Below are 14348 nucleotides of genomic sequence, written 5' to 3' on the forward strand. Positions count from 1 at the left end.
TTTTTCTTTTTAGGTAGGACTATATATATGGGGGGGGGGAGGGTTAAGGGGAGGGGGGGAGGGTAGATTTTATCTTTTCATGTATTCTTTTTGAAAACTCAATAAAAATTATATTAAAAAAAAGAATACACTTGAGAAAGAAAGGGGCATGAGAAATCCTTGGTGAGTAGGATTAAGGAAAACCTCAAGGCATCTATCATATAGGTGAAGAACAAAAGGATGACTAGAGTTAGGGTAGGACAGATCATGGATACAAGAGGAAAATTGTGCCCAGAGATGGAGGAGGTAGGGGAGATCCTTAATGAATACCTTGCTTCAGTATTCACCAGTGAGAGGAACATTGATGTTTGTGAAGACAGAATAAAATAGACTGATATGCTAGAACACATCGACATTAAAAAAAGAGGATGTATTGGAACTTTTGAAAAACATTAGGATAGGTACTGTAAGCCCCTGAAGGTGGACGGGGTATTTCCCAGTTAGCACAGGAAGTAAAGGAAGAGATTGCTGTACTTGTGGAGATGACCTTTGCTTCCTCACTGGCCACAGGAGTAGTACCAGTTGACTGAAGGGTGGCAAATATCATTGCTCAATAAAGGGAGTAGGGATGACCCTGGGAATTATAGACCAGAGAGCCTTACTTCAGTGGTAGGCTAATTGTTGGAGAAGATTTCTCGAGAAAGGATTTATAAGCATTGCAGAAATATGGGCTGATTAAAGACAATCAGAAAAGCCTCACAAGCCTGATTGAATTCTTCGAGGAAGTTACAAAACACATTGATGAAGGTAGAGCAGTTTATGTGGTGTACATGGATTTTTATATGGTGTTTGACAAAGTTCTCTATGGGAGGCTCATTTAAAAAGTCAGGAGGCATGGGATCCAGGGAAAGTTGGCTGTGTGAATTCAGAATTGGCTTGACCATAAAAGGCAGAAGATGGTTTAGATATGAGTGTTTTCTGCTTGGAGATCCGTGACCAGTGATGCTCCACGTGGAGCAGTTCTGGGACCGCCTACTCTTTGTGGTATTTATAAATGACTTGGATAAGAAGTGGAAGGGGAGTTAGTAAGTTTGCAGATGACACAAAGGTTGGTGGTGTTGTGAATGGTGTGGAAGGATATTGAGGGTTACAACAGGGCATTAATAGGGTGCAGAGCTGGGCTAAGAAGTGGAAGATGGAGTGTGAGATGGTGAGATGGTCCTGACGAAGGGTCTCGGCCTGAAACGTCGACTGCACCTCTTCCTACAGATGCTGCCTGGCCTGCTGCGTTCACCAGCAACTTTGATGTGTGTTGTTAGATGGAGTGTGAAATGGTTTACTTCAGAAGTTTAAACTTGAAGACAAAATACAGAAGTAATGGCAGGATTCTTAACAGCGTGGAAGAACAGAGAATCATGGAGTCCACATCCACAGATTCCTCAAAGTTGCAGCAAAAGTTGATAGGGTAGTTAAGATGGCATATGGCGTGTTGGCCTTCATCAATCAGGGGATTGAATTTCAAGAGCTGTATGGTCATGTTGCAGCTTTATAAACCCTAGTTAAACTAAACTTGGAATATTATGTTCAGTTATGGTCACCTCATTATAGGAAGGATGCAGAAGGTTTAGAGGATGCAGAGAAAATTTATCAGGATGCTGCTTGGATTGGAAAATACGCCTTATGAGGATAGGTTGAATGAGCTAGGGCTGTTATCTTTGGAGGAAGGAGGGTGACAGGTGACTTGATTAGAGGTGTATAAGAAACATAGGTAGAGTGAACAGCCAGAGACTTTTCGCCCCTCCAGGGCATAAATAGCTAATATGGAGGAGACATAACCTGAGGTGATTGGAGGCAAGTATAGGGGGATGTCAGGGCTTTTTTCCTTTTTTTAATGCAGAGAGTGGTAGGTGAGTCAGATACATTAGAGACATTTAAGAGACTCTTGGTTAGGCACACAGGTGATTAAAAAAATAGAGAGCTATGTGGGAGAGCAGTATTTGATTGATCTTTGAGTATCTTAAAAGGTTGGCACAATATTGTGGGCCGAAGGGCCTGCACTGGGCTGTAATGTTCTGTTTCATGTTCTATAGAATGTATTTGCAAGAACATAATGTAAGCAGCTCTCACATCTAGAGGCAGAATCGAGAGAAAAGTCAAGCACAAAGACTGACAAGTACGGAGCAAATTTGCCATACAGTGTGTTTATCCATATAGCACATTGATGTTTTGAGTTTACTTTCAGCCAAATATTTTCTTTTGATCTAATCGCAATGGTCTGTAGAAGCAAGGCTTACAGGAAATTCTATCAACAATTCAGATGTAGGGTACCAATATTGCTATTCAAACATTAGGGATAGATTGCATGCAGGCCTTACTGCAAGTAGGGCATAGTGACATGCACCAGAGCAGTTGTGGGCAAGCTTTGTTATATGAGATAGTTTCTGGGAGGTCCTGGAATTTTTCATCCCAATTAACTTACAGATCCATGACAAGTTGACAATACTCCTTGCTAACAAAGTTCAGGGTCTTTGTATTTGCTGGGAATATTCAGAACAAATAATCATAGGGTCATTCAATGTAGGAATGGGCAGGAACAGGACAAGTATAAAGGAAATAAGGCACTGATTACTGAGCATGTGAGGGCTGCTTTTCCACTTCAACCTCTATGAATTCCTGGATAACATTTGATTGAGTAAAATTCCATAAATATAAAAATAAATAAATAAGGGTATTTGGTGCAGCAAAAAAAATAAATACACATATTTTAAAATGTCTATAGCATTAGAGCAGAAGTTTCTAATCTAAACTGTAAATTTGAGAAATTAGTATTACTAATGTCCATTGTGGGGTTTTTAAACAGCTCTTCCTGTATGTATGCAAATGGCACCAGAGCGAATTTATTACTTCTATTACAATCGTTCTCCTCTTAAATCCAAGTTCTATAACTCTAAGATAAATTAATAACATACATCTGACTGACTCTCTGGACATACACTTTTTCAACATTGCCATTGTTATCCCTTGCACTGATGTGATGAATTGATCTGTATGGATGGCATACAAGTTAAAGATTTTAATTATCCCGAGTACATGTGGCTACAATAGCCTAATTGACACATTTACATGGACCATCTTCCCACTTGATCTCTTCCCCAGCAAGATCTTCAAGCTATTTGGCTATGCCCACATTCTTGTCAGCATGGATACTTGGCTTTCACTCTCATACAAACAGAAAACGAGGAAAGAACCTTGGCATATAAAGCTAAGAAAAACAGGGTGAACATTTAAGTATGAAAACCTGCATCAGGACTGGGAAAGGTTAGGGGTAAAACTAAGATCCAGAAAGTGATGAGAATAAAAGGAACAAAAAAGAAAAGGCATGAAATAGGGTGAAAATGGAAAAGAATAAATGAAAAAGGGAAGGTGGAACCAAGTAAAAGAAGATAGCAAAAGCACTTTATGAATAATGAACAGCATTAGGTGAAATAGATGAGAAATATACAATTAGAGAGAAGGAAAAAAATAAAGCTGGAAATATGAGATGCAAAGATTGAAAATGCTGACCATCTAATTTTGTTGAACTTAATTTCAGGATGCTGCAACACACCTAACCAGAAGATTAGAACCAGAGAACACAGCCTCAGATAGAGGGGCGTCCTTTTAGAACGGAGAGGAGGAGAAATTTCTTTAGCCAGAGTGCAATGAGTCTGTGGAATTCATTGCCACAGATGGCTGTGGAGGCCACGTTTTTACATATATCTAAGGCAGAGGTTGACAGATCCTTGATTGGCGTGGCATGAATGGATACGGAGAGAAGGCAGGAGATTGGTGCTGAGAGGAAAAATGGATCCTCCATGATGATATGGCAGAGCAGACTTGATGGGCCAAATGACCCAATTCTGCTCCTATATCTTTTGGTCTAAGATGAGGTATTGTTCCTTGAGCTTTCATTAGACTTCACTTGAACAACACAGGAGACTAAGAAGAAAGAAAGGGAGGAAGGGAGGGAGAGCATGTGTATGTGTGTGCACATAAGAGAATTACACTAATTGTCAACAGGACATTCAAGAACTAAACTAGTCTCACTGCAAAATGTAACTTCGTTTCTACTTTGTTTTCTAAATATAGACTACACCAAGAAACCGCAAATGCAACGAATCACCGCTTTGTCTAGAAAAATTCAAAGTATATTTATTATCAAAGAAAGTATATGTTACCATATACTACCTTGAGATTCTGGTTCAGGATGGAAACAGGAAGTAGTAATATCAAGTCAATTTAATGGAAATCAGCAATGTGAACCCTGGGTATAAATGAAACAATAATCCAAGTATTCTGGAAAGGACATGCTATTTCAACTTTTTGCATCTTTTACATTATTGACTAGCTTACCTTCATATTTCATCTTTTCTAGTTGCCTTCTAAAAACTTCTCAATCTTTTACTTCCCACTAAATTTTGCTATATTATATGTCCTCTCTTTTGCTGCCTTTGACTTCCTTTGCACCCATGGTTGCCTTGTTCTCCCTTTAGAATGCTTCTTCATCTTTGAGATGTGTCTATCCTGCGCTTTCTGAATTGCTCCCAGAAATCCAGCTCTTGCTAGTGTCCCCTTCCAATCAGCTTTGGCCAGCTCATCTCTCATGCCTCTATAATTCCCTTTACTCCATTGCAATACTGATACATTTGACTTTAGCTTTTTCTTCTCAAACTGCAGACTGAATGCTATCATATTCTAAGGTAATGTAACTGGCAGAAATGTACATAATTTACAACCACTGACATTGAGATGTTGTTTCAATTTAAGAGGGTCGTCTGACGTGATGACATTAATGCAAGTAGATTTGTCGTGCTTTGTGTTCAGTTTTTTGGAGTTCAATAAATGGGTTGTACGTTTCTTTCTAAACATAAAATACGTTGTTTTTTTTTGGCAAAAACTTACATTGGTGACCCCAATGTTCTAAGACGATTCCAGAGTTATTGAACGTGTTAGCCTACACAGTTGCTTTGAAACTGCCAGACTTTCAGGAGCAAAATGCTGTTGCTTGGTTTGTACAAGCTGAGGTCCAATTTGTGCTGTGAGAAATCACCACCAACATCGAATTCTACTATGTGGTAGCGTCACTACAGACTCCATGACTGCGAGGGTTGTAAGTCTACTAGAAAAACACCCACCTGAACACAATAAATACCGATCATTGAAAACTCACCTTCAACAGACTTTTGGGCTATCAGTCTGAAAACACCAAACAATTGCTCTCCTTGGCCCACCTCAGCAATGAACCAAATGCTGTCTCTCCTGCAAAATCACCATCCTGGTTTTATTTTTAAGGAACTCTTCATGCAGCAAATAGCTGATCAAGTTTGCATAGCCCTCGCTAATGTACCCGCGAAGGACCACAGGGAGCTTGCTAAAATGGCTGATAGTCTACACTCAGCTAGGCAGCAGTACAGCATTCCTCCTCTTTTCTCTACCTCAATTAGCCCAGTCAGCAAGGCCCCCTACATAATGATGCCCATGGCTGCAAAATATGATGTTGGGTCTATGTTTTTACCACGTTCACCTTGGTACAAACACTGAGATGCATCAACCGCCTTGCAGCTTCAATAATGCCAGCACATCAGGACATCAGATGTCTGTGTACACTGTGGGTTCCAGCAGCCAGAGTTGTCTACTGTTCTACGTCCTGTGTGACATGGCTGCTCAAGTGAGTGTGCGGCCAGCATCACTACTGATGAGAGGAGAGGCAAAGACCGACAAAACCTCGCTGGAGGCGCCAATGATAGCAAGATCCAGACTTATATGACATGATGGGTGATACACTGCTTCAGTGGGCGACATTACAAATGGTTCATCCTGGCTAAAGTGGCTAGACCTCTGCTTGGTGCAGATTTTCTGTATGCTTAAGAGCAATTAGTCAGTCTTAAAAACTGCCGGCTCTTAGATTTCAAGGACTTTGGGTCATTACCCTGCTCCCCCAGCAAGTTCCCCACAACAAATCTGTCAAGGGCATGCACCACCGCACGCAAGTTTACTCTACTGCTGGAAAAATTCCCAAACCTCACCAAGCACACATTCTCCACTACAGTCATAAAACACGGGGTCGAGCACCATATCCTCACAACTGGCCCGCTAGTCCATGCCCATTCACGTAGACTGGACCCAGAAATGCTTGTAACTGCGAAGGCTGAGTTTGTCAACATGGAAAGACTTAGCATTGTACCCTGGTCGAATAGCCCTCCATCTGATCCCTTAGTCCAATGGTAGTTGCCACCTTTGTGACAATTACCAATGCCTTAATGAGGCAACCACCTCCGATCTTTACCTAATCCCACATATCCTAGACTTTTTCGGCATGCTTAGCCGGAAGGTTAGCTTTTTCCAAAGTCGATCTAGTTAGGAGCCATCATCAGGTGTCTGTGTGCTCGGAGGACATTCCCAAAATGGCTGTGATAACCCCATTTGACCTCTTTGATATTCTGTGCATGCCATTTCAGCTACAAAATGCAGAACAGGCATTAAAATACTTACTTACTTTTTGTTTACCTGGATGACATACTTGTCGCTAGTGCATCCAAATCTGAACATATATCTAATTTCTGCACACTTTGATTGCTTAAGCCAACACAAGTTGATTACTAACCTGCTAAATGCCAGTTTGGGTCGTCAACCACTGGCATTCTCAACCATTGCATCTTCACAGAAGGTGCGAAACCCATCCATCGAAAGTAGCCTTTATTATGCCTTTCCCCCTGTCCTGCACTACTAAACACTACAGGAGTTTTTAGGCATGGTGAATTCCTATCACCACTTCATTCTGCAAGCCGCTGAACTTATGCTCCCCCTGTATAGAGCACTTAAAAGCAATACCCCTAATCAAGTGCTTGACTGGTCAGAGGACATGACCAGGGCATTTGAAGATACCAGACAAGCTCTTTCCAACGCAACCTTACTGGCGCACCCACTCCCAAGTGCAGCCACTCCCCAATGCACCCATTGCCATTACTACTGACACTTCAAACTATGCTGTGGGTGCTGTGCACAAACAGTTGTTCGGAGGCATGTGACATCCATTCACCTTCTTCCGCCGGCAGCTCTGTTCACCCTCCCCCCACCCCAAAAGGAAGTACAGCATGCTTGACTGTGAGCTTCTCTGTCTCTATCTGGCTGTCAGCCATTTTCATTTTCTTCTTAGAGGGCTGTCATTTCACAGCGTTCATTGACCATAAACCCCTTGTGCACGCAATGGCTAAAATATCAGACCCTTGCTCTGCACAGTAGCAACGTCAACTGGCCTACAAGTCAGAGTACACAACTCACATATAACATTAAGGGGAAAAATAATGCTGCGGCTGAATGCTTTTCACGGCCAGCTGTTGAGGCCCTACACATAGGGTTGACAATGCCTGGATGGCAGCTGACCAAGCTGCTGACCCAGAGGTCCAGGCTTACGAACAGCAGCCACAGGCCTGCAGCTGGCTGACATTAACTTTAGGAAAGCTGGGATTTCTCTTCTGTACGATGTCTCAACCGGTCGCCCTTGCCCCATAATGCCTGCAAACTGGAGGTGGTCTGTTTTTTTTACTCCATAAGTGGCCTCTCGCATCTGGGCCAGAAGGCCTCACAGAAGATGATTGCACGGCCTCAGGAAGAACATGCATGATTACACTGCAGCCTGTGTGGAATGCCAATGGGCAAAAATTAACCATCATATCCAAACACCATTGGCATCTTTTGAGTCCATCTCCAACAAGAATAAAATATGGGAGAAGGGCTCATTCAGGAACAATACTTTAAAGACTTTACTGCCAATTATACCTCCACTTTTGTAAAAAGTTCTTTTAGACTACAGGTACTGCCAGTGAGAAACCCATGCCCAGAAGTACTGCATCCAATGTCATAATGATAGTCTTGTGCTGAATAGTACTTTACCCAGTGTTCCACAGTTACTGACCTGTGCCAGAATTGAATCTGGACCCATATCTGGACAAGAACAGAAGAAAATCAAGATCAGATAAGGCACTGGGTTTCTGGCCTAGTCTGATCTCTCACTGGCACTGAAATCAAGTGGGTTCTGAGAGATCAGAAGACAATAGTGAATGTACTCTTACCTCTGATCTATAGCAACAGGCTTCACAGCAAATTGCGACAGTGTGTACTTTGGGGTAAATTTAATGATAACTTGGTCTTGCCAAAGCCTCTGCTATCAGGATTGGAAAATTGGCACTCTGTATTAATTACCATATTGGATAACCAACCTTCCTTTTAAATGCAATGATGACTAAGGAGACCCAACCTGGAATCTACACATAACAGGCAAGAACAACAAATTAAATTCTCTGAAGTACATAAGTCAACCAGATGAGTTTTGACAATGCAGTAGTTTCAACATTTCTTTAATACGGAATTCCTCATTTTAATGATGCAACTTAATGCCTTTCAGGCAACAGTCTAGGTCTGCAATTACAAGTTAAGCAACTTAGGTACTTCATCCTCAAATTCCTTGAATCAATGATTCTACTTGTTCTTCAACACTTTTTTTAATGCTTCCTCTGTTCACAGAGATATTACATCCTCTACGCAGAACAAAAAGTTAAAGCAGCACTGTAATTACTTAAAGGTACCAGGCGAAAGCCTACCAAAAATATGTGGTTAGCTTTTAATGAAATGAACAATGATCTCTATTATAAGCACAAGAGGTTCTGTAGCTGGTTGAAATCTTGACCAACATGCACAAAATGCTGGAAGAACTCAGCAAGTTCGGCAGCATCTACGGAAGGAAGTAAACAGTTAATGTTTCCGGCCAAGATCTTTCAAGAGGACAGCTATCTGTTCACATGAACTGCAGACATTACAATTAATACAAATACATTATCAGCAGATTTCCTTCATTTGAAAAATACAAATAATCTCAGATCAAAACATCTTACAAATAAGTAATTAGACTTCTTAAAATAATCAAATATACTTAGACCATCAGAGCTTACTACTTGTTGATGTGAATTTGTGTTAGGAGCCATGGAACTTGACTGGTGCACATAAAATTATTTCAGATAGGATTGTCAAAGCCAACATGATATAACTGGTATAGTTGATACGTAATCAAGAGAATTGAATAAATAATTTATGAAACAAGAATTCATATATTACTATGGCAGTTTAAGAATTGAGAATAAAAAGATGATTCAAGCAGGGTTCTTGAAACTGTATGGGAGTCCAGCCAGAGGAGAGAACATATTAGACTTAGTTTTAGGAAAAGAGCCAGGATGGGTGACAGACCTGGTAATGGGTGCATATTTTGGAAATAGTGATCACAAATCATTACGGTAACAAAGGGATCTTCTGAGAAGGTACTAAATTGGTGGAGGGCAATTTATAACAGGGTGAGACAGGAACAAAGGGACACTGATCGGGAGCAGCTACTGTCAGACAAGTCCATTTCTGACATGTGGGAGTTGTTTAAAGACCAATTCAGCACATTTTAGGTTCCAACAATGAATAAGGATAAAGGTGGTAAAAACACTGGATGACCTGAGGGGTCTGAAAATTAGTCAGAAAAGAAAAGGAACCATACATAGCAGTTAGAAAACCAAAACCAGACTGGGCCCTTGTGGAATTTAAAGATAGCTGAAAAGTACTCAAGCAGGCAATTATTAAGGCCAAAAGCAGGTCATTAAATGTCCTTAGAGCAGTGTCAAGGATAATCCCAAGGCATTTTATATTTAAACTAATTTTAAAAAGGTAACTAAGGAGAGGTCAGGATAAGGAAGGAATTGGTGCTTGGTGTCAGCAAGAGTTTAAAGGGTGCCAAATGAAAACTTTACATTGGCACTTGAAGGATTTGGAGGAGAGTGAAAGCACAGTGGGACATGCTGACATGTTGGGACATTCTGAGATTAAGGAGATAGTACTGGATCTGCAAAAAAGCATTAGGTGGATAAATCCATAGGCTCTGAAGGAATACATCCCAAAATATTGAAAGTGAAGAGACAACCTGGGCTTTGACAAAGCTCTTTGCAATAGGTGAGGACCCAGAAGATTGGAGAATAGCAAATGTTGTGCTATTCAAGAAGGGAAATGGGGATAATCCATGTATTTACATGATAATGAGCCTCAAATCAATGTTAGAGTGCTACTGGAGAGGATACAGAGGGATAGGATTTATGCACATTCAGAAAGGCAAGACTTGCTAAACAGTCAACATCTGCTTAGCAAATCAAATTTGAGCAAGTTTTAGAGGAAAGGACAAAAGTCCTTGATGAGAGCAAGGAAGTGGACATTACCTACATGGGCTTTCAGGCATTGATGAGGTCCTTCATGGAAGATGGATACAGAAGGTAAAGATACAAGGGATTCAGCATGAATTGCAAGTTTGTATTCTGAACTGCTTGCCCACTGAAGAGAGTAGGGGCGGAAGGTTGTTAGTGTGGATGGAGGTTCTGCAAGGATTGGTGCCGGGACCTTTTTTTTTGTGATATATATCAATGACTTCGATGAAAATGTAGATGAGTGGTTTAGCAAGTTTGCAGATGGTACCAAGATTGGTGGAGTTCTGGACATTGTAAAGGACAATTAAAGAATACAGATCGGTTACAGATATGCGTAGTGAAGTGCCAGATGGAGTTTAATCCGGCAAGTGTGAAGTGCTGCATTTTGGGAAATTAAATGAAAGAAGGAAGTGTACAGTTCATGGTAGGCCCCTTAACAACATTAAGATACAGAGGGGTCTTGGAGTCCAAGTCCATTACTCTTTGAAAGTGCCTGAGCATGAGGTGGTAAAGATGGCACGTGCACACTTACCTTCATTGTTAAGAGTGTTGAGTATAAGAGCAATGCTGCAGCTTCATAAACCTTAAGTCAGACCTCACTTGCAGTATTGTATGGAGTCCTAATCACTCCATTATAAGAAGCACGAGACTAGAAAGGGTGCAGAAGAGTTTTACCAGGGTGCTGCCTGGATAAGCTGGTTTGAGCTATAAAGACAGGTTGAAAAAAAATGTATTCTTCTCCCTATAGTGTCAAAGGCTGAGTGGAGACCTGATAAAGGTTTGTAAAATTGTGAGGAGCATAGATAGGATGGAGTCAGAATCTTCTTCCCTGAGCAGAAATGAAAAACACCAGAGGACATGCTTTTAAACGCTGGATGTGTTAAAAATGATGCGAGGGCAAGGGATTGCTAAATACAAGGGGTGGCACTGGAAGTAGACAGTTTGATGGAGTTTAGAGGCTTTTAGATAGACACATGAATATGAGAATACAAATGGAATGAAGGTGTGTGTGTGATAGACAGGAAGACAATATTTAGTACAAATTAGCATCAAGGCCAGTACAACACTGTGTGCCAAATGGCCTATCCAGTGTATGACTGCTTTATGTTCTATCTTCAAAAAGGTAGTTGTCATTATATAACTTCTGAACATGACCACCTTTTCACCAATTTTCCAAGAAGATTGAAAATCAAGTACCATCCCAATCTGGCTGATTAAATCAAACTGACAGGAAAAGGGACAGCAACCTTAATTCTAAAAAATGATTTCACAGATTCCCACAAGGACCAAAGTTACACCATGGGGGAGACCATTCTGCTCATCAAGTCTGTGCTGGCACTGTACAAATGCAATTTAGACAATCTTACTCCCCAGTCCTGTATTGACAGCACTGGAAATTATCTTTTTAGAAGCTGCAGAGGGTTGTAAATTTAGTCCGCTCCGTCTTGGGTACTAGCCTACAAAGTACCCAAGGCATCTCCAAGGAACGGTGTCTCAGAAAGGCAGTGTCCATGATTAAGGACCTCCAGCACCCAGGGCATGTCCTTTTCTCACTGTTACCATCAGGTAGGAGGTACAGAAGCCTGCAGGCACAAACTCAGCGATTCAGGAACAGCTTCTTCCCCTCTGCCATCGGATTCCTAAATGGGCATTGAACCCTTGGACACTACCTCACTTTTAAAATATATATTATTTTTGGTTTTTGCACGATTTTTAATCTATTCAATATATATATATATATATATATATATATATATATACTGTAATTGATTTACTTATTATGTTACTTTGTTTTTTTCTTCTATATTATGTACTGCATTGAACTGCTACTGCTAAGTTAACAAATTTCACATCACACGCTGGTGATAATAAACCTGATTCCATTTAACATGACTATTACCCAAGTACTACCCATACCATCCACCCCTGTGGTGCATTTTCTAGATCTTCATGATTCACTGTGTAAAAGAAGAGCACACACTCTCACTTTCAGTTTTCGTCAACTATTTTATTCTTTGCCCCTTGGTTCTTATTACCATAAAAAGCATACATGATTTTACAAGTCTTTTAGAGGAATTTAGTGTTGCATTAAAACAGAAAAGGCTTCTTTATAAAACCTGCCTGAGATAGATTTTAAGGTAAAGCAACATAATCAAAATTATGCATAATTTTGCTGTTCTGAAATATTTGGTCAACAATTGTCTTAATAAAGAGCTCAACATTGGCAAACTGTTATCAGAGGTAACTGCAGACTTTTGAAATTACAACCTTCTGACTACTAGTAGAGATTGGTAGCTAGGCCAAAGATTTCAATGAAATATTCCTTGATTGACGCAATCTCCCCTTTAATTAATCACTGCGCGATCAGTATCAATAACATCATTGACTTTTCCCTTGGCAAACAGCATCCAGAAGAGAGGACCTCTTACCAGCCACAGAAATTCCCAGGTCATGCTGGGGGAATACAAGCCACTGAGTTCTTACCCCATCCCACGGCCTCCCACCTACCCAGGTCACAGAGGACAGAGACCTGGAAATCATGGTAAATTATCAAAAAAGCATTACGTAAGTTATATTCACTCCTTACCTCTTCAGGAAGTGTCACAAGCATGTCAAGCTCTTTCGTCCATCCAACAGTTGACAGAAAATAATCGCTGCATGCAGCAAGCACAGAACGGTGAGCACGAAAGGGCTTGTTTTCTACTATCACAGTCACATCACAGAAAAGGTCTTGCTTCCTTTGATCATTGAGGCTCAGCAGTACATTAGTACTGTGTACCGAGGACTCGTAGGAATAAACCAAAGTGTCGCTCTTGTCTTTTATTGACATTGTCTCTCATATCTGGAAAAATAAATACATTTCATGATTCCAAACCTAATGATTTTCAATTATATGTTTAAACATATTAATTCAACATTAAAGAAAAAACTTAGTTAGAAATTTTGTGATTGTACTTTTTCCAATTTCCTCTGTGCTTGTATGGGAGACATTTAATTTTCTCACCCATCAAAAGGGTCAGCAGCTCAATCCAAACCAGAATTTCAAACAGAAAAGAAAGTTTGCAGAAGGAATTTCTTCAGCCAGAGGGTGGTGAATCTGTGCAATTCATTGCTTCGGAGGGCTGTGCCAAACCACCGGGTTTATTCAAAGCAGAGACTGATAGGTTTTTGATTGTTAAGAGGTTAACGGTTATGGAGAGAAGTTGGGAGAATGGGGTTTAAAAAAAATCAGCGATGATTGATTGGAGGAGCTTAATTATTAATAAATAACATCAGCCATGATTGATACGGCTTAATTATTTTCCCCATATATTGTGACTTACACGTTTCATTCAAACAATACAATTAAAAAAAGACAAAAACTGGCTGATATAAAGATTGGTGGCTATAGTTTAAATGTATTAGTTTCACCATTAAACCTACTCTGAATACTACTTTCACTGAGACCATGTAGATAGAACATTTGATTGTAGAAGGGGGAACATACGTTGCCACAACAAAAAATTGCCTCTAGTCTTAAACTTATTACAAGTGATCTGAATGGTATATATATTTTTGATAAAATTTTAATGATTGTAACATTATTCTAGCAGAGTGTAGATTAAAAGGAAATGAAACTTCAATGACAAATATTTTGCAAAAGCTAAAGGATTAAACAAAGTGAAGGCAAGGTTCTCTAAATACAGATACATTACTAACATTTAACAAACTCTTTAATACATGGATGATAGAAAAATGGAGGGCTGAGCAAGAAGGAAGGATTAGATTGACCTTAGAGTAGATTAAAAGGTCGACACAACATTGCGGACCAAGGGTAACCTTCAGAGACAAAATTACTATACATTAAAATTGCACAACCATACAAGTGTGAAGAACTAAAAAATTCACATAAAAGCAATTCTGATGCCTCAGGAAATCTTATATTTCACACTTTTCATACATTGTTCCTTGTATTTTATTTCACCTTCCCACTCACCAAGACATTAAACTTGGTCCCTCTCCAGACTTGCAGCATATACCAATACAGAAGTAGAAATATCACACTCTTATGCTGGTCTATTACTGCAGATACATTTTTAAATAACAAAAAAAAAACTAACT

At 40.1% G+C, this 14348-nt stretch overlaps 1 protein-coding gene across 6 annotated transcripts in view; it reads right to left on the reverse strand.

Annotated features, from left to right (window-relative positions):
- LOC140199092 (transcription regulator protein BACH1-like) overlaps positions 1-14348 on the reverse strand; it is a 71077-nt gene that overhangs the window by 25158 nt on the left and 31571 nt on the right. For all 6 annotated transcript variants that reach the window (XM_072260589.1, XM_072260594.1, XM_072260591.1 and 3 more), the window contains one exon: positions 12835-13089. In XM_072260589.1, the coding sequence (XP_072116690.1) occupies positions 12835-13077 (243 nt within the window). In that variant the 5' untranslated portion in view covers positions 13078-13089. The remainder of the gene's footprint in view (positions 1-12834; positions 13090-14348) is intronic.

The sequence above is a fragment of the Mobula birostris genome, chromosome 6, assembly GCF_030028105.1.
Source record: "Mobula birostris isolate sMobBir1 chromosome 6, sMobBir1.hap1, whole genome shotgun sequence".
NCBI lineage: Eukaryota > Metazoa > Chordata > Chondrichthyes > Myliobatiformes > Myliobatidae > Mobula > Mobula birostris.